The 26292-nt window shown below is 30.2% G+C and overlaps 2 protein-coding genes across 2 annotated transcripts; one reads left to right on the forward strand and one right to left on the reverse strand.

Annotated features, from left to right (window-relative positions):
- The first annotated feature begins 4771 nt into the window (after positions 1–4771).
- On the forward strand, positions 4772–6196 carry LOC114732737 (hydroquinone glucosyltransferase-like). The gene has a single exon (XM_028920074.1). It carries the CDS (start codon positions 4772–4774, stop codon positions 6194–6196), a length of 1425 nt encoding a protein of 474 aa, XP_028775907.1.
- Positions 6197–21823: 15627 nt separating this feature from the next.
- Positions 21824–23431, reverse strand: LOC114732680 (hydroquinone glucosyltransferase-like). Its single transcript, XM_028920019.1, has one exon. It carries the CDS (start codon positions 23387–23389, stop codon positions 21965–21967), a length of 1425 nt encoding a protein of 474 aa, XP_028775852.1. The 5' UTR covers positions 23390–23431; the 3' UTR covers positions 21824–21964.
- Between the last annotated feature and the right edge of the window lie 2861 nt (positions 23432–26292).

Consider the following 26292-nt stretch of genomic DNA (forward strand, 5'->3'; position numbering starts at 1 on the left):
TGCAACTTCTCTGAATCTTCGTCAAGGGCTATCAAATGATGTAATTAAGTTGAAACTTAAAGCTTTTTGTGATGTCATTTTGTTCCTTTGTTTTTATCGTCTCCAATTTCTTCCCTGCAGTCACCTAAAGTCAGCTCATATTTGATTGGGTAAACGGCCATATAAGTCTCTGTTTTAAGTAATTCCCATTTTGCTATATAACTATTTTGATTAGATAAACATTAAAAAGCACTTCCAGTCAAAAAATATAATAACTGAGCTGTATCGAGTTAAAATATAAAAACTAAGTTACAAACGTGTCAAAATTATAAGGATTAAAAGATTAATTTTTTTAATTTATAGATATTAAGAAAGGTATAAGGTGCTTGAATATCCTAGAAGTATTTACAACACCTAAAAATTTTTTTTTTTTACTCTTCTGTGTTCTCAAAGTTTTATTTTGAAGTAATTCTATCTTGAATCGTTACCCGTTAAATTTAACTATTAAAGACATTGATCAAACCATATAATTTAATTATTAAACTTAACGACAAATGACGGTCAAAATATTTTTGCTATGAAAATAAACTTTCAAAGTATATAAAAGCAAAAAAAATTTCATGTGCTAGTACTCATTCGTGGATGCTTTCAAGGTATTTAATTACTTATCCCAATTAAGAAAATTAGCTAGTTAAACTTATTATTTATTAAAAAATGTATGTTCTTTAAATATTTTAAATTATTTATGTAAAAAATTATCCTTCTAATAAAAAAAATTGCTTAATATATGTGATTGGTAAGGAGAGTTAAAAAGGAAAATGGGATCAATTGTGCATTGAGCTCGCAAGTGCGTGCCAACTTGGCTCCTGCTTAAAATATGACAATTGCGTAGTGGGGCTCGATTTGACACTCTTCCCTATGAACATCACGTGAAACCCACCTCCCTCTCCTAAAAATTACTGATTTAAAATATAAGCTAAATTTTCTTCATTATGTTTATCAAGACACTAATTAAAATTAATTTAAAACAATAAATGTATAAAGCATTTTTTTAATATACTCTTATTAACGAAGAGAATAAGTAAAAGATATAATAAATGAATTAAAAAGAAAAGAGAATATATGAGGGTAAAATTAAAAAAAAACTTATTAAATGATTGGATAAAAGTAAATGTTATTTTATATAAAAAAAAACCAACCCTTTTAAAAAAGTTTAGTTTATATTTTAAACAGAAAGGAGGGAATATTCTCTTGTTCTCAAAATTGAACTTCTAGGACATTATACTGGAATAATAAATATATTCATTTGATATATTTATATGTCATTTTTAATATATTTAAGGCAAGTAAAATCTTAAATTTTATTAACTCTTAGTTAAAATTCAACAAATTTTTAATTTTATCCTTATTTAATATACTACCTTCAATCCTAATTATAAGAGCTAATTGATTAATTTGATGAGATTAAGGAAAAAAGTTAAGTTAGTTATTTATAATAAATATGTATTGTCTTTCCTAAAATATCCTTGCTAATCAAGTGTATTGGCTATAACTACTATTGTTGAAAGGACTATTTTAAAAAAAATACATAAATATAAAAGACAAAGTAGATTGGAGGTCTTATATTTAGAACCAAAATAAAAGTCAAATAATATCTTATATTAAGGACCGGAGGTATTATATTATACCTTATACAAACAAAATCAAGATAATAATAAATAAAAAATAAAATTACACATCTATATAAAAATTTCTCTCAGTATTTTATAAATAGGATTAAAAATAATTTTTTTTCCTTGTGCACTAGGGCCAAACGAGTAGTCCTTTACTTCTAAATAATTTAATTTCACTGGAATTCTTAAAAAGGCCGAGTTTAATTTCATCCAATCAATTGCCAAAGGCCCAAGCCATGACCCGGCAATAATCGGCCCTTACCACCAAACCATCGTCACTTACCCAATAGATATTAGACAGAATCCACCAACTGAGTTGAACCCAAGGAACAACTCCCATTCAAATCATTCGAGGTTTACCAAAAACCAGTAATCAAGCTACTTATAGATAATAGAAAAAAAAGCTAAGATGCGCCGACTATCTTGAAATATTTTTTCAGCTATAATCACTATCCTAAAATATTTTGTGATATATCTAACAGCTTGAAATATTATTTTAGGTACGTTTACCACTGTGAATTATTTTTTGATGCATTCAGTACTTTAAAGTATTTTTTTAAAAGTATATCCAGCACCCAAAAATATTTTTGGGTGCATCTAGTATCAAGATGAAAAAAATACTTCAGAATACTGGATGCACTTAAAAAATATTTCGGGGTGTTAGATGCACTACAAAATATTTCAGGATGCTAGATATGCTTAAAAAAATATTTCAAGGTGCTGGATACACTTTAACTCTAAAAAAATGATTATGAAATCCTAAAAGAAAAGAATATAATTACTAAAAAGTCTCACAACAGATAAACAAAAACAGTACAACATGCTATGACAAGTTTTAATACAAGTAATAACAACATAATTATAGTGACTTATTTTCAGGACTTTCTAGTGATTATATTCCCCCTCGTTGGATACGCTAGAAATGATTTCACGGAAATGAAATTAATTAAATTCCATGTTTAAGCATGTTAATTGGTAGGCTTAAGGAAGCATGGAATTGGCTTCTACATAGAAATTAATTCCATCAAAATTGATGGAATATATTGGCTTCCATATAATCCATAAAATTATAATAAATTCCATAAAATTCTACTTTTCCTCTTCTCATTTTTTTCCATCGCTATTTAGTAGTACCTGGTTAAATCTAACTATTAATTGTGTCAAGCCTAGTTAGAAGTATTTTTTTTTTTCTAAAGACATTTTCTATATTCCTGTGAGTTCAAACTCGAGATCCTATATTTAAGAGGTCATGGCTCCTTCCACCAAGATGAACAATCGTTGATATGTGAGTGTATTTTCCTTTGTCACAGCATAAAAATGCCGGGAACATTGCCCACATTAATGAACACATAGAATTTTAAAGTTTCCCATCACTGATACGTCATTTTACTTCTAGAAAATTAGCCACCTTGAACGTTAAGTTGTTTGAAAATAGAAAAAGTATGCAGATTGGCGTACTGGTTTTCTCTCATTCCAAGGGTTTTGGTAAGTAGAAGAAGAAAATTAAGAAAGAAAGATAGAGAATAACATATTTTGGGTTGGGTTTATATGCCTTTTTGTGCTTAAGAGTCAACATAAAATTTTGAAAAAGCAAATACTGTTTATTTCCAACGACAGTTCTATCAGTAAAATCAAATCAGCTTTTTTCTTTCATATTCTTTCTTGATCCTATTATATTCTTGGTTTGAGGCTCTAATTAATGTGCTTCTTCTAACGTTGTTTATAATAACCCAACCTTCTAAATTTTTTTTAAAATTTTTTTATCATTAGATTTTATATAAGATGAGTGATATTTTAATATTTTATCATGAAGACGAAATGGTGCGGTTTTGAATTTTTTTATGATTTTTAAAAGAAAAATATCCTAAAATTATGTAGTTTTGGTTTACTTTTTTCTTTTGAAAGAAAATCATAAAAATTTGAAAGTGCACCATTTTATGCCTATAAGATATCAAAACATCATTTATTTTATGTATGACCTAATTATCAAAAGAAACAATAAAAAATTTGAAAGGTTGAAGTGCTAGAGAAAGGCACGTTCAAGCCATTATATTCTTGTTTATTTCAGATGAATGTCACATGCCCACAAATGTTGCAATATGAAAAGAATAATTAAAATTTTAAATAAATTTAAAACATTGAATTCTTAAAATTCTTTATTATAATTGTAAAAGTCAAATTAATTAATACATATGCAAAACACGAATGTGTTGATTGAACACCCCTATTTAGCAGTAATTGGTCAAATTAAGTATTAATTATAGAGCCCAATTAGAAGTAAATTTCTTCCAAATTAAAGACAATATATTCTCTACGTTCTCATGAAATCAAGCTCGAGATTATGACATCTTCTATGAAGATTAACACGTGTTGACCTGTGTGTGTTTTCCTTTGTCACAACATAAAAATGCCAGGAGAATATGGAAAATAATATTGCCAACATTGATGAAGCACATAGAATTTCAAATTAATTTGATGCGATCCTAATACGTCATTTTGACTTGTAAAAAATTAGCCTCCTTTAACCGCATGTTGTTTGAAAATAGAAAAGTATGCAGATTAGGCTACTGATTTTCTTTCATTCTAAGAGCTAAGGTGCAAATTTGCTTCAAAAGTTTTTACTTAGCAGCTCTAGGAATTTAGAATTTTTTTAGAGAAATTTGCTCTGAAAGTTTAATCTTGCCCTCTATCATTAAAAATATTAATTGTCATTATTAATATTGCTACGATATTAAACTTTCGGGATAAATTTACACCTTAGCCTAAAGAAAGACTGAGAATATCTTAGGTTGGGTGTCAATACATGCCTTTTTGTGCTTAAGTGTCAACATAAAATTTTGAAAAATCAAATGCTGGTTATTTTCAACGACAGCCCTATCAGCAAAATCAAATAAGCCTTTTTCTTTCTCTGTTATGATTGTCAAATGCGTGCCTGCAAATGTTGCAATATGAAAAGAATAATCCTAATATGATTCCATCTTCTCTTAGCTAACCTGAAGGTGTTTAATTTGACTCAAATTTATCAGAATCCCACCTACTTGCATGATTCTCTATATATACAAATCGTTTTGGGAAAGAAGATCTATACATCATTAATCCACTTCGGCAAAGTATCAATAATGGAGAAAGCAACTCAAATCGCCGTCGTAGCCAGTCCTGGATTCAGCCATCTTGTTCCCCTTCTTGAATTCTTCAGGCGACTAGTTCATCTTCATCCAGATTTTCAGGTCACCTGCATCATTCCTGCACTTGAATCTCCCCCAAGTTCCTCCATAGCCTACCTTCAAACTCTTCCTTCAAATATAAACTCCATTCTTCTCCCACCAATACCCAAAGAAAAACTACCTCAAGGTGTTATTCCAGGAGTCCAAGTTCAACTCACTGTGACTCTGTCACTTCCATATATTCTCAACGAATTGAAGTCCATGAAATCCAGAAATGGCCTTGCAGCTTTGGTTGTTGATGGTTTTGCCTTCGAAGTTCTAGACTTTGCTTCAGAACTCAACATCTTCTCTTACATTTACCTCCCTCACGCTGCTATGATATTGTCGCTCTATTATTATTCGTTAACTTTGGATGAGACAGTTTCTTCAGAGTTCAGAGACCTAAAGGAACCCATAAAGTTCCCAGGTTGTGTTCCAATTCCTGGCAAAGATCTCCCTGCTCCATTTCAGGATCGATCCAGTTTAGGCTACAAGCAATTTCTTGAACGTGCCAGAAAACTCCGTCTTGCTGATGGAGTTCTACTCAACAGCTTCCAAGAATTGGAACCAGATACAGTTAGAGCCCTACATGAAGAAATCCAAGGGAAGGAGAAGAAGCCTCAGATTTATCTAGTTGGACCCATTATACAAAGTGGGTCAAGCAACGAGGCAAATGGGTCGGATCACTCAGTTTGTTTAACATGGTTGAACAATCAACCACATAAATCTGTTCTTTATGTTTCATTTGGGAGTGGCGGGACACTATCTCAAGATCAGACCAATGAACTGGCTCACGGATTGGAACTAAGTGAAACAAGATTCTTATGGGTTCTTAGAGCTCCAAGTAAAGTTTCTAGTGCTGCTTATCTTGATACCTTAAATCAGAATCCTCTAGATTTCTTACCAGAAGGGTTTCTGGAGAGAACTAAAGAACGAGGTTTGGTTGTTCCTTCATGGGCACCACAAATTCCAATCCTTAAACACAGTTCAGTTGGTGGATTCTTGAGTCACTGTGGCTGGAGCTCAACACTTGAGAGTATTGTTCATGGCGTTCCGCTCATAACTTGGCCACTTTTTGCAGAACAGAGAATGAATGCTGTCTTTCTGAATGATGGTTTAAAGGTGGCTTTAAGGCCGAAATTTAATGAGAATAAAGGGATGGTGGAAAGGGAAGAGATCGCAAAAGTTGTGAAGAGTCTGATAAATGATGAAGAAAGTAGTGAGATTCGAATAAGAATTAAAGTTTTGAAAGATTCTGCTGCCAATGCACTCAAAGAAGATGGGTCCTCCTCAATGAATCTCTCTACGTTTGCCATGAATTTAAGAAAGACTTGCAGCTGAAGCTATCAACGTTTATATTTCCTCCTAAATATAAGAGTTAATTTGTATTGCAATTTGCACTACAAATTAGCTCTTATATTTATGATTGAAATAGTGTCACACATGAGCTAGTTAAGACATAAGATTGTCAGATTTATTTTGCTTTTGGATCTAATTTTGGTTTTTATGTTTTGCGTAATGATTCAGTCAGTATAATGACACATGAAACAAACTATTCATGTTGTGTTTTATTTTTATTTTTTCGTGTAAATTGAAAAAAATTTGAAATAGCTTAATTGTGTGATATAGAGTTAAACAGAAAAAGATACTAAAATACCCTAAAAATACTAAAAGATAAATTGGGATGGGTGAATTTTAAAATCCCAAATCAAGCCCCTTATATTATTTTGAAATTTTAAAATATTGTGAAATGACGATATTGTTTATTCCTCCAGTGACTAGTTTTATATAGTTATTGACTACTCTAATTTTACTATTAATTATTTTTGCTTGCAAATTTCCGATGACTTTGCATAGCTATTGACTATGTACAAGAGTAATAAATAACTAAACAAAAAGTAGTCATTACATCTCCAACAGCACTTAATGCATTTTTTAAATTTTTGAAACAAAGGTAGTCAATAGCAAAACTAGAATAGTTAATAAATAAACAAGAGTAGTCACCAAATTTGTAAAAATAAAAATAGTGAATCGCAATACTAGAATAGTCAAAAGCTAAACTAAAGTAGTCATCAGAGCTATAAAAACAAATACAATCAATAGCTAAAAAAAATAATTAATACATAAGAAAGAGTAATCATTAGAGCTCTAACGACTGGTCACCGAAGTTCTAGTGACATGTCATCTGAACTTTGGCTGCCAACTACACGAAGGGTTGTCGGTGCTGAAGTACCAAAAACCAAAAACCAGCTAAGGGTGTTGAGGTGGCAATATTAAAAATAAAAAAATAGTTAAGGGCATTTTTGTGATTTCGTAAGATTTGAAATTTTAAAAATAATACAAAGGGTTTGAATTGATATTATGAAATTTGCCTACACTGATTTATTTTTTAGCAATTTTCAGAGTATTTTATTCTCTTTTTTCTTAGAGTTAATATTATTATATATTGATGGGTAAGCAAAATTTGAACGGAATGGATAAATATATGAAATATAGAAGACTCAATTCATGATAAACCTTATTTTAAATTAAAAAAAAAATAATAACCCCCAACCATACAGACTCATAGAGTTATATATATGTGTGTGTAAATATATACATATTTTTTTAATAATTATTCTATTTGTTAGAGTAAATAGTATAATGTAAATAATCAAATAATATATATCAGCTTAAATGTCATATTTTCTAATAGTTGATATATTAATCCAATACTTATTATAAGTCGCTTATAAGTCATCCTCATATACTAAGGAATGCATTAAATTGATACTAATATAACCCTCAACAACAACAACTAATTTTATTCCACTAAATAACATTAGTTACATAGATCATCACACAACATATTTATATTTTATCAGAAATAAACTTTTTAGACAGATCTCATTCAATTACTTTCTAGTATTGTGTACTGATGAATCTTGCAACTCAATTCAGTTTGGGATAATGATTTGGAGAACCTTTTAAGAGCATTAATTATAATTAAGGACTAACTTTAGAAATCTCAAAACAGAAGACAAAGATCCTTGGTTTGTTCGTTTTTTTTTTTTTTTTTTGAATTGGTTCTTTTTTGACCTCATGAATTGGTTCTTTCAATATTTATCTTATTAATATTTTTAATATAATATATAGTCTTCAATGTGTAACTTCTATTACTATATCGATGATTACGATTTACGAGACGTTATTTAAAATAATATTGATATTTGTTCAAATTTCAGCTTACTTTATTGGGGAAATCACAAATAAAGACCCTCGAATTAGCAAAATCACTCTATGGTCATCTGAATATGCCAAATTACCATGAAGGACCCGGTCTCAAATTGTAATTATGAAATCATTGCCAAATTACCAAAATACCCCTCTTTAATTTTTTTTTTTTTAAAAAAGAAAGCCACTGCCTCACCGGAATCCGGCCACCGGCGCCGGAGCTCTGGCAGCCGCTTCTGGCCACTGTCGACGGCCAAACCCCGGCGTCCGGCTGCCGGAGCTCCAGCGCCGGCGGCCGCTTCCGGCGGCCTTCCTTTGTTTTTTTTTTTTTGCAACTTTTTTTTTAAAATAGTGGGGGAAGTGAGGTTGGAATCCCCCAACCTAATGCTTCCCAAAATAAGGAATGACTATTGAGCCAACAAATTTTTATTAACATTATGATGCAAAAAAAAATATAAGTTAATTCATTTACTCTTGTTCCAGGTGATAACAATAATACATTTGGAAATAACAAGTTCTGATTGTAAAATAACACGTCTGAAATAAAAATTTAGCAATATGTTTTTTTTATAACAATAAATTTTGTTGCAGGTAATAACAACAATACATTTAAAAATAACAAGTTTGGGATTAAAATTTAACAACACGTTTTTTTTTATAACAATACACTTTGTTTCAAGTGATAACAACAATACATTTAAAAATAACAAGTTCTGATTATAAGATAATAAGTCTGGGATTAAAATTTAACAACACGTTTTTTTATAACAATTAATTATTTTATACTTTTAAAAAATAAATTATTTATAACTTATAAAAAATATTTTTAATATATTTATTTCTCTAAAAAATACTTTTTAATATGTATATCTATACAACTCATTATAAATCAAACTACTTCTTATAAATTATAAAGTATTTATAATAAGGCATTTTTAATCTATTAATCATAATATAAATTTTATATTATTTCATTCTTTAAATATTAAAAATAGTTTTTATATTTAAAGAATAAAATATTATTTTTAATTATAAATTAGAGATAAATTTCATTTATAAATTTAAGCAGTCAAAAAGTATTTTTAATCCACAATAAATTGTACTATTTATAATTTATAAGAATTAGTTTGATTTATAATAAGTTGTATAGATATATAGATTAAAAAAAATTTTAAAAAAATTAAAAAAAGTGTGTTGCCATTTTCCCTAAATTTTATTTATAAATTTAAACAATAAAAAAGTATTTTTAATCTATAAAAAATTATACTTCAAGTTCTGATTATAAATTGGAGATAAAAATTATTTTTTTAGCAAATTAAATAGATTACAAGTACTTTTTATAAGTTATAAATAATTTATTTTCCAAAAGTATAAAATAATTAATTGTTATAAAAAAAAAGGTGTTGTTGAATTTTAATTCCAGACTTGTTATTTTATAATCAGAACTTGTTATTTCCAAATGTATTGTTGTTTTAACCTGAAACAAAGTGTGTTGTTATAAAAAACATGTTGTTAAATTTTAATCCCAGACTTATTATCTTATAATCAGAACTTGTTATTTTTAAATGTATTGTTGTTATCACTTGAAACAAAGTGTATTGTTATAAAAAAAACGTGTTGTTAAATTTTAATCCCAAACTTGTTATTTTATAATCAGAACTTGTTATTTTTAAATGTATTATTGTTATTACCTGCAACAAAATTTATTGTTATAAAAAAACATATTGTTAAATTTTTATTCCAGACGTGTTATTTTACAATCAGAACTTGTTATTTCCAAATGTATTGTTGTTATCACCTGGAACAAGAGTAAATGAGTTAACTTATTTTTTTTTTTGCATTATAATGTTAGCAAAAATTTGTTGGCTCAATGGTCATTCCTTATTTTGGGAAGCATTAGGTTGGGGGATCAAATCCCCCTAACCTCACTTCCCCCACTATTTAAAAAAAAAGTTGCAAAAAAAAAAAGGAAGGCCGCCGGAAGCGACCGTCGGCGCCGGAGCTTCGATGGCCGGACCCCGGCGTCCGGCCGCTGACAGTGGCCGGAAGCGGCCGCCGGAGCTCCGATGCCGGTGGCCGGATTCCGGTGAGACAGTGACTTTATTTTTTAAAAAAAAAAATTAAAGAGGGGTATTTTGAAAATTTGGCCATGATTTCATAATTACAATTTGAGACTGGGTCCCTCATGGTAATTTGACATATTCAGGTGACCATTGAGTGATTTTGCTAATTCGAGGGTCTTTATTTGTGATTTGCCCTACTTTATTTTCTTTATTGTAATTTTAATTCTTAACTCTTCATGACATCTTACCCTTACCGTTTAATTTAGCCGGAATGACCTAAATTAATTATGGATAATACTTACATTAAATTTCTTATATTTATTGTGTCAAAATTTTCAAGTAAATTTGACCAAATATCCTATTTTTAAAATATTACTACCTCCGGTCTTATTTATAAGACTTTGTTTGTATGCGACAAATAAAATCCTATAATTAGAACCGGAGGTAGTATCATTCAATTATAATCTAAGTATTTTTATTAATTATTTTATTATGTTTCGTTGACAGTGTTATGCATCGACAGGGAAGAAAGAGTTGGAGGACTCATTATTTAAGAGTACGTGTCAAACTTGACTATCGCGTATACACACACATACGTATTAGCCGAATTGCGTATAGTTATATTAAATTGCCTAGTTTATTTCAATTTGAATTTCTCTTCAGTGTTATGTGACTTTGAACATATTCCAGTGTTTTTAAAAATTATATATTTTTTGAAATTAAGATGCTTTTTAATTTTTGTATATTAACCAAAGAATTATATTTTGGAAAAATATATTTGCTGGTCCTTATAATTTGATTAGATTTTGAATTAGGTCCCTATAATTTTATTTCTTTTTACTGAATCCTTATAGTTAATTTTGTTAAATTTATCGGTCCCCTTCTGTTAATTAAGATTGCAAACGCCGTTAATTTAGAGGGATAGAGTCTAATCTGGCACTCTCTCTCACACCCAACTCTGCTGCTTTCTCTACCATCTGTCTCTCTCATCTCTCCAAGCTAACCACTCCCAAAAGGAGTGAAGACGGACTTCCTCTTGCTGGTTTGTTTAAACTTTATAAGTTTAGCAGTCTGAGTATGTTAAAAAACTTTTAAATAAAAAAAGACAAAGTCCCTCATTAACACTCCCCAAACCTCACTTGTTATGCCAACTTCCAAACACTTACGCAGTCCAAAATTTTGCCTTTATGTTAATGCTGAAGCAATATAGCGACCTCACGTGATCGAATCTGGCGCTCCTTAATTGAAACAAAACTTCCAAGCACTTACCATCTTCTCTCCTCTTTCTCTCTTTCTATGCGTCTGTGAGGTCGCAATTCCAAGATGCTCCATTTAAGAGGTCAGCCATGATTTTTGCCGAAGTAGTGCCTGAGCCAAATCGTTGGGGCGTCTCTCTCATGGCAAAGGACCACACTTCTCTTTAGCTAGAAGGTATTCCTTTCATTCTTCTGTCTATTCATACATGCTCTGTTTTTCCCTATTTCAAGCATCATGAAACAGAACCAAGAGAATGAACTGAAATTCCCTGCATAAATCTTGTATTGTTCTACAGATTGGAAGGAAAAGTGTCCATAGTGATCGGAGGAGCAAGGGGAATAGGGAAAGCAATGGTAAGACTGTTCGTGAAGGAAGGAGCAAAAGTTGTGATCGCTAATGTTGAAGACGCGTTTGGATCTCTACTTGTAGAGGCATTATTTTCGTCAGCCACTTTTTCCACTGTCAGAAGAAGACATGGAAAACTTAGTGAAATCCACAATCTCTTGGTACAACGAGCTGGATATAATCTTCAATAATGTCAAGGTGTTAGGGAATCAATCAAAGAACAAAATATTGTCAAGTTTGACGCCAATGAGTTTGTTAGAGTCGTGTGAATGAACATGAAGGGTGTAGCTCTTGGAATCAAGCATGCGGTAGAGTGATGATACCTACGCAATATGGGCGCATTATATCGATGTCGAGCGTCGCTGAAGTCATGGGAGGACTGGGTCCTCATGCTTATAAAGCTTCAAAGCACACCATGGTTGGGATCACGAAGAACACACACACTGGGGAAATATGGCATTCAGTTTAGCTTAAGAGTTGGGAAAATCTGGGTGCCATCGAACTCATCATGGTTAGCGTGGGGAGATGAGAGAGACTGATGTTAAAGAGAGCCACATACTTAGGTGAGAGAGAGAGAGAGCGAGCATTAGATCACCCTCTGCTACTTTACATTAACGGCATTCGCAACTTTTACTAACAGAAGGACTGATGAATTAATAAAATTCACTACAAGGATTCAATAAAAAAATAAAATTATAAGGACTCAATTGAAAATTTGGTTAAACTGACAAATATATTTTCCCTTATATTTTTTGCAAGTTTTTCCTCCGTCATCGTCATTTATCATTAGTTTTGTCTGTCAATTTCTCATCAATTTCACATGACGAATATTTCGCAAATTAAAATTGAAAGTATCATTTTTAGAATTTAAACTATTACATATAAAATATTTAAATATAAATAATATAAAAATTTTTCTATTTGATTGAAATATATACAAAAAAGTTATATTCTAAATAAATATCTGTTTCGATTTTAATACTCATATAAAAAATAAGTTCAAAAATAATTATATCATAATATATTTTTTACAAAATTTGGTGTTTCTTAGGCCAAAAACAAAAATAATAAAAACATTGTGATATACACGAAATATTTAGATTAGATGGCTCCGGAATTCTCCAGATTAAAATGAATCTTCAATAGATCTTATATATTTTACATTCTTTTACTCGAAAATCAACAAAAGAAAAAATTGTAAAAAAAATTAAATATTTACAAAAATACTACTGGTCATATTTTTTACACCGTTGCCACAATAAACGGTGTACATTAGGCAGCATAAAAAAGGTTTTTTTCCTACTAGTGAAATAAAAGCCTTTTTCATTTTTTACCAGAATAAAAACCTTTTGTTGACATCATGTTGAGACTTAACGCAAAAACTCCGATCCCTATTAATGAAGTAGGTTTAGCAAACACTAACCTAATCAAAACAAAGATTTAAATTAAAATTTAATATGTAAACAGTCTAGGCTGGGACTTTTTCAATTAGATGCTATAAAAAATAAACAAAAAAGTACTTGAATGCCATACTTCTAAAAATATTTATTCACATCTTTCTACACAAATAGTTTACGAGAGGAACAAGTTTCATCCTATTACTGATATGACATCATATTTTTTAATTACAAAATCAAATCGTTCTTTCAAGGAATGATTTGTGAACAAATTTGAAGTCGTTTTTAAGGATGTGTTTGGTTCAAAAGATGGAAAGGGAATAGAGGGAATTTTTTTTTTTTTTTTTTGCGCCAATAGGAGGAGGGGGATTTCAATGTTATATATTTGTTTGGACTGAAGAGGAAAGAGAGAGGGAGAGCAATTTTTTATGATCTGACATATGATTTGATAAGAGTGTGACAATTACCTTCTTTTACACACATAATGTAAGATTAGAAGGGTAATATAAAAATATTAAAAATTAATTATAAGGATATTATTCAACACAAATTAAAATACTATCATTTTCTTTCAAATCTGCCAATTTGGGAGTGGAGGGTTATGAAGGGGGAAATAGAGAAAATCTTTAAAAAAATTTCCCTCGCCTCCTAAAAATTTTAGCAACTCATCAAACAAGAAAAAGGGAGCAAAATCCCTCTAACCTCCTCCCCTTCCATCCTCTCCTCTTATACCAAGTAAGCCCTAAATTTGAACCGTTTTAAATAAAGCACCTTGATAATATTGTTGAAAGTGTATCATTTGAGCATTTTCGTTTATTGTATATAATAGTAGTATATAGGTAGAAAAGCCGTCTGAATGAGCCATGCATAATACATAAAGAAAAACTTGGTATAATATTTCTCATACATAGTAGCAAAAATATTTTATTTTAATTTAATTTATTTTAGCATTTAATTCTTTATAGTTTGAGGTGATTTTTAATTAGGTTTCTATAATTTCATTATTAGACTCTTATAATTTTATCTTCTTTTAATCAAGTCCCTGTAATTTCTTTCCCTTTTATCATGTTGTTTTTAGTTTATTTTATTTGCTTTTATATATTAACAGAACAAACTATTAATGTGCCCCAAGCTCGTAAATTTGACTCAAGGTTAAATTGATAGCTTCTTGACCCAGTTTCAAAAGTTAACCGGGGGAAAAAAAAATCCTTCAAAACAAACTCTATTAACAAAGGAAAAATATTTAGATCAATTTTACTATATTTATTATGTCAAGTTTTTCAATTCCACATAGTGATATATATTTTTATGTGGTTTCATAATTAAATACTGTTATGTGTTAATATTTTAAAAATAAAATACATGACAATATGTGATTAGAGAAGATAATAAAATATAAAAAAATTTGATGTAAATATTTTTATTAACAGAAATATATCATTGTAATTACTTTATTTATTTTGATTATATATAGACGAAATAGATATAGACTGTAATATTGACATAGTGCTTGTTTGAGTTCGCAATTATAAGCATTTATGATAAATATGTTTTATGTAAGTTGAAATAAAATTTCTTTTACATATTTAGGAGGTGTTTTGATGAAAATCAAATCATAGTTTTAAAAGTGATTTTACGATATACGAAATAAATCTGTAAGAGAGTTTGTCTCAATATGCAGAAAATTATTTTTTAAAAACACTTTTAACATATTCTATAAATTATAATTAAAACTCACTTATAAACTATTCTAAGGGGTGTTTGGCAAAACAAGAAAAAATACTTTTAAATATCAAACCATGGTTTAAACCTGAAAATCATCCAAAGACTGCACATTTGAGAAAACTAAAGTTTGGCCTGAAACCATAATTCTAGGTTGTGAAACCATAGCTGTACAAGAGGCAAAAAATTCTCACTTTTGGAGGGACATCAACGGATTACAGGTTTTGAAAGACGTGTCTCTTTCTTCTCTTTACAACCCCTACAAAACTTACCCAATATTTTCATATTATGTTTAATAAAAAAATATAATAAATTGATGACTTCAGCTCTAAATTTAATCAAATTATTTATATTTAATGTTTTCATCATATGATCATTAGAAAAAAAAAATATTAGGAACATTCATAAATATATAGTAAGGGTATTATTTTTTAAAAATATATTTAATCTTATATTTTATACACAAACTAATTATTAATTAATCATATAAATAATAAATTGCTCTTACATATGTTTATTTAATTTAAAAAAATATTATGAAATTTCATGTTTAAAATCTTTAAGGTAAAATAATCATTTTTGTAAAAATACATTTAATCTTATATCTTATAAATATATATACATATATGAATTATTAATTATTTATATTTTTATTATATTATTTATTATGTTGGAAAAATATATTCTTAAAAAATTATTATTTTCAATAAAAATATAAATTAAAATCTATTTTTTGTATAATTATCATATTAATTTATACCGTTTTTAGTAATTTGTACATTAAAAAAGTAATTTTGATAATAACTATTCAAACACTCTCACCTTATCAAAATTATTTTTTAACAAAATCTATTTTTTAAATAATTTTTTTTCTAAAAGCTATTTTTCAAGTTATGATCTATCCAAATACTTCCTAAATGGGTTCATAATAGCATTTGCGCGGGCCAACAATGGGCATTTCTGTCCCCTCCTTTATTATCGTCATTTCACTTTTACACGCTTTGTTCCATTCCGAACCGTCGTTTTCCCATGCTTACCTGGTTAGGAATAACATAGCAATAAAGCTAAGCTTGAATTGACTCTTTTACCCCTCCACTTTTGTATAAAAGAGAATATTTCCTAGGTTGGGTTGGGATGGAGTGGTTTTATCTATAGAAATTCTAAACAGGTTTGGACTTGAATTCTCTCCACTATCCTTCCCATTCTTTTTCCCTCCACTATCTTTTTTTTTTTCCTTCACAACCATTAGATCAAAATTTTAATGGTTCAGATTTAACATCTTATAAAAATATTATTATTAAAAAAAATAAATAAATTTAAATTGTTAAAATTTGGTATGAACATTTCATATCCTCTTCCCCTCCACTGCCCTCCTTTTGCCTTAACAACCATTAGGTCAATACTCCAAGGGCCCATATTTAATTTTTATAAAAATAAATATTATTATTAAAAATAGATAAATAAATTTAAACAGTTAAAATTTGATCTGATTAGTTCATAGCTGCAGACTGTAATTATAGAGTAATTTTTTTAATTTTTTTATTGCAGTTATGAACTACTCATACCAAATTTTAATAGTTTAAATTTAAATTTTTTTAATAACATTATTTTTATAAGATGTTAAATCTGAACTATTAAAATTTTGATCCAATAGTTGTGAAGGAAAAAGAAAGATAGAGGAGGGAAAGATGATGGGAAAGGTAGTGAAGAGAATCTAAGTCCAATTAAGTCCTAATAGTCTATATGAAATTTTTGGTGGAAAAAAATTTTTTAATTCCTCAATCCGTACATTTTAACTCATGCAATTCGGTCTCAATAATTTTATCTTAGTTATAACCTCCTGAAATTTAATTCGTTACAACTATTTTTTTTGTCAACAACTCATTATGTAACATACTTTTAAAAAAATTGTTAAAAAATTAAATTAATTAAATAAAAGGGAAAAAGATAACAAATACCCTCAAAATTACTAAATGACAAATTAAGGTAGTTGAATTTTAAAATCCCAATTCAGGCCCTAGGTACCATTTTAGAATTTTCAAATCTTGTAAAATGACAACATTGTCCTTACTGTCGATGACTACTTTCATATAGCTATTGACTACTCTATTTTAACTATTGACTACTTTTGTTTTCAAAGTTCTGATGACTGCTTTTATATAACTATTGACTACACAAGAGTAGTAAATTGCATTACTAGAGTAGTCAGTCACTTAACAAGAGTAGTCATCAGAGTTTAAAAGTAAATATAATCAATAGCTAAAAAAGAGTAGTCAATATATAAGAAAGAGTAGTCACCAGAGTTCTGGTGATTGATTACTGGAGTTCTGATAACATGTCATAGAGTTTAAAAATAAACGTAGTTAACGGTTAAAAAAGAGTAGTTAATACATAAGACAGAGTAGTCACCGAAGCTTCAGTGATAGGTCACCGGAGCTCCGGTGACCAGCCGCTGGAGCTCCGATGGTTGGTTGCCGACGTCGAAGCTTCGGCGGTTGGGATTGCTGAGGTGACAGTATTTAGAAAAAAAAAGTAAAAAAAAGAAAAGTAAAGGGCATTTGTGTAATTTTATAAGATTTCAAAATTTCAAAAAAGTACCTGGAGTCTAAATTGGCATTTTGAAATTCAGATACCCTCATTTGTCATTTAGTAATTTTGAGAGTATTTTAGTATCTTTTTTCCTAAATAAAATAATATTTTTTATTTTTGAAAAAAAAAAACCCATCTTTGGTGGAAAAGATGAGGCATTTAAGAAGAAGAAGACTTTAGGGGTCATTTATTGAAGAAAAAAATTTGAGGGGTGTGATTAATAAATGAAGTGGAAAAAATGAAAAGGAGACGGCTGAGTAGGAATGATAAATGGGAGGAGGGGAAGTGATAGGTAGAAGAGAAAAAGAGAGTGAGAGACAAAGAGAAAAAGAGAAATTGAGTGAGTTGAGTTGCAGAGTACATGATAAGTTTTAAGGATCAATTAGGTACATAAAAATACTTCTTTTTATTAAATTTTCTTTATGGATGCTTTTTATATATTTAGAGATTTATATTAGTACTATCATTATAATATTTAGAGAAAATTTTGCAGTTTGAATACAGAGTAAGTAGTGAGTTTTGATAATATATGACCGTAAAAATTTAAAGATACATTATTAGGAAATTTTAATCAGTTTATTTTATTCATTGATTGTTTTGAGAATTTTAAACTAATATTTTAGTTAAAAAAAATATTATTCAAGACATTTAGAATTTTTTTACCCATTAAATTTAAGTTAAATAACTTATTTGGGTTATTTAATATATTATTAAAATTTTAATCAGTTTAAAATGTGAAATAGGTTAAGGTTATATTATTAAAAAAATTTTGAAGCTGAAAACTTAAGTTATAAATTGAGAATTTTACACAATTAAATAAAATCAATATTTGTTTATAATTTGAATGAGTTATTTGGGTGGAGGAAAAATGTTATTTGAAGTAAGAATTTTTGGATAGTAAATATATTTGTGTATATATATTAATAATAATAATAATAATAAATTCTATGTAATTTAAGTTATTTATTTATATATATATTAAATTGTATCTACATTATTTGTAGATTATCTTATATTTCAGAATCTGTAATTTGTGCTCTTATTCCTCAAGTTATGAGGTTAAGCTTAGAGTAGATGTAACCATGATTAATTTATTTTATATGATTGATATGGATTGTAAGGTTTTCTTAATTGGTGAAGCGGGAAGTATATTAACTCAAATATTATTGGTTTGTATTGTTTAAATATTTGTATCATTTTAAAGAGTAGAGTTGATGTTATGTGATGAATTATGAGATATATGTACTAGTTAAGATTGTTATATTATGATTATGCATTGGGGTTATAAATGAAGATTGGGATTTTTTATTATGTTAAAGAGTAGAGTTGTCATCTCTGTCATCTCACCCATAATTGGTATTTCAGTTAGCTCCTCTATCAAGTGATACTCTATCACACTCATGTAGAAAATATGTATTGTCTTTTTACTTAATGCATAGCCACCACATTAGCCTTTTTCGGATGGTACTTCAACTTAAAATCACAATCCGTTAAGAATTCCATCCATCTTGGTTGATGATTATTTAACTCTTTCTTGTCATACCAGGTGCTTTGAGCTTTTGTAGTCACTAAAAATCTCAAATTGCATACCATATGGATAGTGTCTCCAAATCTTTAAGGCAAATACCATTGCTGCTAGTTCCAAATCATGGGTGGGGTAATTCTTCTCATGAGCTCTCAATTGTCTAGATACATATGTTACCACCTTGTTATCTTGTATCAATACACAACCCAAACCTTTTAAAGATGCATCTATGTACACTATGTATAGTTGTGATGGTTCAGGTATAGTAAGGACATGTGTTGTGGTCAACTTTGTTTTCAAATCTTAAAATGCAATTTCACGCCTTTTCATTCACACAAAAAGCTTATCCTTCTTTATCAAGTTAGTTAATAGCATGACTATCTGAGAAAAGCCTTTAATGAAAAGGTGGTAATACTCGGTTAATTCCACAAAGCTTCTCACTTCAATCATAGACTTGGGAGTTTCCCATTTCAACACTGCCTCTACTTTACTTGGACAGGTACTACATGACTTAAAAACTTTACCTCCTTCAATCAAAACTCACACTTGTTCAGTTTGGCGTACAACTTGTTCTCTCTTGATATCTGTAATACAATATGAAGGTGTTTACAATGCTCTTTCTCGTTCTTCAAGTATATGTGGATATTATCAATGAAGACTACAACAAACTAATCTAAATAAGGCCTCATACTATCCCACTATTACTTTGCTCTTCCTTCTAATAGAACTGTGGCAACTTGCAGCTTCTGTTGGGAATTATAATTCACTATACTAAACAAGGTCTCCAATTAGTCCATTCGAGCCTCTACTTCTACGAAATTTAGACTACCCTTGAAAGTTGGAGGGTTGAAGTAGCCTATATACTTCCAAACTGTTGTTATAGGAATATCGGGTAATACCTTAGTAACTTCTTCTTCATTCATCGTTTCGTGCTCATTTGACTGGCCTCTATTATGTCCAATATTATCACCATCATGATGACCTTTCTTCTCTTGAGAGATCTTAGCTTCTTTGTTCCTTTGGTTATCGTCTATTTTTCTAACCCTCTCATCAATAGAAAGAATCACAGCCTGCAATCGTCTCAAGATCTCATCATTAGTCTGATTAGCTTGGCTATTACCATAAGGTGGCTAGTGACTTTCCTTACCAGTATCAGTAGTATGCCTGGTACTTACTATATCTCCCCACCTAAGAGTAGAACCCCATAAGGTTTTTTGATCTCTAGTGCATTCCATATAGTCTTGATGACAATATACAATCATTACACTTAAACTTCCATTCTATTTCTCTCTTTTTCTATTTTTCTTAAGTGTTTCCCTTTCCTTTTTGTGGGGTTCTGCCTTTAGGTGAGGAGAGATGGTAAGTTCTGCCCTTAGGTGAGGAGAGATGGTAAGTACCAGGTGTCTATTGATGTTGGTACAAGCTATTATTTTTTCTATTAATGAGCGAGTTAGAAAAATAGAAGATAACCGAAGGAACATGGAAGCCGACATCTCTCAAGAGATGGAGGTCATCGTGATGGTAATAGTATTAGACATAATAGGGGCCAATCAAATGAGCAGGAAATAGTGAATGAAGAAGAAGTTGCTGAGGTATTACCAGATATTCCTATAACAATAGTTTGGAAGTATATAGACCGCTTTAACCCTCCAATTTTCAAGGCTAGCTTGAATTCAGTAGAAGAAGAGGCTTGGATAGATCGATTAGAGATCCTATTTAGTACAATGAATTGTAGTGCCTAAGAAGGTGGAGGTTGCCAAGGTTCTATTAGAAGAAAGAGCAAAGCAATGGTGGCATAGTATAAGGTCTAGGGATGACAGGATAATAGTTTGGAATAAATTCAAGGATTTTTCTTTGATTATTTCTTTTCAAAACAGAAGGAAGCGGAGTTCTATGCCCTTTAACAAGGGAACATGCATGAAGATCAATTCATTACCCATTTCATACATCTATCTAAGTAGAGGCTTTTTCACATTAATATAAAATATATAATTTTATTTTTTTTATAATATAAAGACTAATTTTTTCAATGGTTAAATTGTAAGAATTTAGTTGTATCAAATTGAAGTCTAGAAACTAAGTTATAATCAACTTAAAATTATAAGAATTGAGACACCTGAATTAAAAGTTTAGAGACTAATAAATTTCAAATGAGGAAAAAATGAAGAGATTAATTTTTCAAATTTTTTTGTCTTCGTCAGTTATTAGCTAATCTCATTACATTAATTATTCGCATTTTCGCTCACACTTTTTTTCTTTATTACATACTACATCAAGTTTATAATATAAAACCTAGTTAATTAATTTTAAAAAATAAAAAAATAAAAAATTACTTAATTATAATATATGTTTGATAATTTTTTTAAAAATTTTTTTATATATTATTATATTATACATTAATTTATAAGTCAAACATATCAGTTTAAAAACAAAAAGATAAATATAATATTTTAAATTGACTCATTTAACTTTTCTAATCTCTTTAGGTTAGTGAACTAATTTTATATTAAGAGAGTGTTTGGTTTAATAAAAAAAATTTCACATAAATTAAGATAAATTTTTTTTAATATTTATTTTATATGTTGTAAAATTATTTTTAAAATTATAATTTAGTTTTAGGGTAGCAACATTGTTATTCAAAATAAAACTCGCGTGTTCACTGTTCAGGAATCTGACTCATCGACAGCTGGCTGAGAAGCTTCAAGCTAGCCGACAGAGAACCTCCACATTCAAGATTCGATGCACCAAATCAAACATCAGTGGCTTGACTTGCGTATCCTCCAAATCGTCTGTATAAACATTAAAAAAAAACCAACAAGAGAAAAGGCCAAAAAAAGAAAAGAAAAACACTTGCACACCTCTGATTATTCATTAATTACAAGACTTATTCAAATTAAAGTCCGAGTACAGAGTAAAATTGTCTTGCTATTAAGGCTAACTCTTCAAGTTTCGATGCTTGACCCCCAAGAGAACAGATGAAACGACAAATCGTTTCGAGTTATTTCTCTCTCAAACTGTGAGCAAATACAGATAAAGTCACTGTGGAGGGTCCATCTTCCTTTAACGCACGAACAGCTTCAAGTTTCAAGGCATTGATTCTCGCACGAATCTCATTGCTTTCTTCTCCTTCCATCATCAACCTCCTTATGGCTTCTGCAATCTCTTCCTTCTCCACAATCCCATTCTTATTGACATTTACCTTTGGCCACACAGCCACCTTTAATCCATTGGTCAGCAAAACGGCGTTCATCCTCTGTTCTGCAAAAAGTGGCCACGGTATAAACGGCACGCCATGAACAATACCCTCAAGCGTTGAGTTCCAACCACAGTGACTTAAGAATCCACCAACTGAACCGTGTCTAAGAATTTGAATCTGTGGTGCCCATGAAGGAATAACCAAACCTCGTTCTTTAGTTCTCTCCAGAAACCCTTCTGGTAAGAAATCAAGAGGATTCTGATTTGAGGTATCAAGATAAGCAGCACTAGAAACTTTACTTGGGGATCTCAGAACCCATAAGAATCTTGTTTCGCTTAGTTCCAATCCGTGAGCCAGTTCATTGATCTGATCTTGAGACAGGGTCCCACCACTCCCAAACGAGACATAGAGAACAGATTTAGGTGGGTGATTGTTCAACCATGTTAAACAATCGAAGCGATCTGATCCGTTTGTGTCGTTGCTTGACCCACTTTGTATAATGGGTCCGACAGGAAAAACCTGAGGCTTCTTCTTCTTCCCTTGGATTTCTTCTCTTAAAGATCTTATGGTCCCTGGTTCTAATTCTTCAAAGCTGTTGAAGAGAACTCCATCTGCAAGACTGAACTTTCTGGATCGTTCTAGAAACATCTTGTAGGGTGAGCTGGACCGATCCTGAAACACCCTAGGAAGATCTCTCCCATGAATCGGAAGACAACCTGGGATCTCTACCGGTTCCTTAAGGTCTCTGAACTCTGAAGAAACCGTTTCATCCAGAAGTAATGAATAATAATAAAGTGAAAACACCATAGCAGCTTGTGGAAGGTATATGTAAGAGAAGACGTTGAGTTCTGAAGCGAAGGCTAGAGAATCTACGGCAAAAATATCAACAACAAAAGCTGCGAGGCCATCTCTGGATTTCATGGACTTCAGTTCGTTGTGGATATATGGAAGTGATAAAGTCACTGTGCCTTCGATTTGGAATGCTAGAATATCGGGTTGAGAAATTCTCTCTTTGGGAATTGGTTGGAGTAAAATGTAATGGATGTTTGAAGGAAGAGATTGAAGGCAGGCTATGGAGGAAGGCGAGTGAGATCCGAAGGCTGGAACGATGCAGGTGACATGAAAATCTGGATGAAGATGAACAAGTCGCTTGGAGAATTCAAGAATCGGAACAAGATGGCTGAATCCTGGACTGGCTATGACGGCGATTTGAGTTGTTTTCTCCATTATGGGTTGATTAGCTCTCAATAAGGCCTTCCCTTTTGTGCTTAAACGCTCTGCATATGTTTTTGTAGAGAAGAAACTGAAAGAATTGGATTCTCTTCACTATCCTTCCCATCCTCTTTCCCTCCATTATGGAATTGGATTCTCTCCACTATCTTTCTCATCCTCTTCCCCTCCACTGTCCTCCTTTTCTCTTCACAACCATTAGATCAAAACTCCAATAATCCAGATTTAATATTTTATAACATTTTATAAAAATAAATATTATGATAAAAAATAAATAAATAAATTTAAACTGTTAAAATCTAATTTGAACAGTTTATAACTACAGGCTGTTATGATGGAGCAAATTTTTTTTCAATTCTTTTATTACAATTGTGAACTGTTCAGATCATATTTTAACAGTTTAAATTTATTTATTTATTTTTTTAATGACATTATTTTTATAAGATGTTAAATCTGGACCATTAGAATTTTGATCCAATAGTTGTGAAGAGAAAAGAAGAATAGTGGAGGGGAAGAGGATGGGAAGGGTAATGGAAAGAATCCAAGTCCGTGCTGTGCATGTTGTTGCATCCCCACGTTAAACCAAGCGCTGGGTGCTGTTACGCACCGCCATCTGCAATTGACTCCGGACTTAGATTCTTAGGGGAGAGAATCCAATTCCATGTTACGCGCTGCCATCTGCAATTGACTCCGGACTTGGATTCTTAGTGGAGAGAATCCAATTCCATGTTACGCGCCGCCATCTGCAATTTACTCCGGACTTGGATTCTTAGTGGAGAGAATCCAATTTCATGTTACGCGCCGCCATCTGCAATTGACTCCGGACTGGGATTCTTAGTGGAGAGAATCTAATTCCATGTTACACACCGCCATCTGTCGGAGAGAATCCAATTCCAATTGACTCCAGCTAGACTCATGGAAGCCTTGCGTTTGAACTTGCGTCATCCTGATTCCACCAGCCGCCTCTCCTGACAGTGTCGAGGGAGTTAATCTTAAAATTAATTTAAAAATGGGACCATGCCTCCGCTTGTCTTATTGATTTCTGCTTTATTTTTTAATATTATATCTCATATTTACCCTATAAACTATATTTGTTTCCTTTCATTATAGGGACACCTGGAACTGACTTCAATACTTGCACAGAAATCTGTGCCTTTTAAATACAATTTTAACAATTTAGATTATAACCTACGTGAAAAAACTATAAATACACAATCATACTTTATCTGAAGTATTTTCCTATGTATATTTAATAATGTGTAGGTCATGAGCAGTAACTTTCTATAGGAGAACCATCCTAGTCAGTTTCGGACTTGGATTCTCTCCACTACCCTTCCTATCCTCTTCCCCTCCACTATCCTCTTTTTTTCTTCACAACCATTGGATCAAAATTCTAATGGTCCAGATTTAACATCTTATAAAAATAATGTCATTAAAAAAATAAATAAATAAATTTAAACTGTTAAAATATGATCTGAACAGTTCACAATTGTAATAAAAGAATTGAAAAAAAATTTGCTCTATCATAACAGCCTGTAGTTATGAACTGTTCAAATTAGATTTTAACAGTTTAAATTTATTTATTTATTTTTTATCATAATATTTATTTTTATAAAATGTTATAAAATATTAAATCTGGATTATTGGAGTTTTGATCTAATGGTTGTGAAGAGAAAAGGAGGATAGTGGAGGGGAAGAGGATGGAAAGGATAGTGGAGAGAATCCAATTCTTGCACAGTAGTGGGTTGGCTTTGATTTGGATTAGCTTGGGCTCAGATACAGTTAAAAAGGGAGGTTTAAAATACCAATGGTTCAGTGTATGACGTTAGAAGTGAGTATTTGATTTTTCAGTTTAGTTTTGGATGATAATTGAATTAACTAAATAATCAAATAGAATTAATTTTAAATACTAAATTGAAACCTATTAACCAAATTAATTGAAACTGAATTAACCAAAATATTTTGGTTTGGTTATTCTGTTAACCGAATATATAAATGTCAAAATGATTTTAAATTAAAAAATATAATAAAACACAATTACAACCATTAATTAATTATATTTCATTATTTCATATGATTTATTATAATAATATTTATTATAACCATATTTATTAAATATAAATATATTTAAAGAGCTCACTTACACCCATATGTATTTATTATAATAATATTTATTAAATATAAATATATTATACATTTGTTTCGGTTTTTGGTTTTAACCGAATTTTTTTAATAACTGAACTAGACACTAAAAACCGAATTGTTAAAAAATAAAAACTGAATAGGTAATCAAAAATTGAAATAATCGAATCACAAAACTGAAATTGAATTTATTCTGGTTCGATTTTCAGTTACGGTTCAGTTTTGCTCCCTTCTATTTAGTACTCATATTTAGTATTCGATAGTATCTCGAACTGGATTGTCTATGTATAAAACAGAAAAACCAATGGTTTAGTCCAAAACCCAAAATTAGAAGACATTTAAGTGGATATTTATAAATTTTATATTATTATTACTTTTTATTAGGAAAAATGACATGAAAAAAACAAACCTTGAAATTATGGAATGCCAAATTGATACACTGAAATTCAATAATTCCTCTTAGGTGTGAAATCTCAAAATGGGATTTTAAAATTCAAGAAAAAATACTTCTTTTTTTTTTTTTTAAAGAAAAAAGAAAGTTCTCAAGACCATGGGATTTTGATTTACTATCAAAGTATTGCAAAATAATACACATGCGCGCGCGCACATGTATATTATATATGATGACTATATGCTAACTACTTCACTTTGACTACAAGTCATTTATAACTTTTTGTTTAGCTATTCACTTATATTTTATTAGCTATTAACAAATTTTATTAATAATTAACAATAACAATGCCTCTCTTTTAAACTTT

Source organism: Neltuma alba, unplaced genomic scaffold, assembly GCF_004799145.2.
Source record: "Neltuma alba isolate B1F8T4 unplaced genomic scaffold, ASM479914v2 tig00002569_pilon, whole genome shotgun sequence".
NCBI lineage: Eukaryota > Viridiplantae > Streptophyta > Magnoliopsida > Fabales > Fabaceae > Neltuma > Neltuma alba.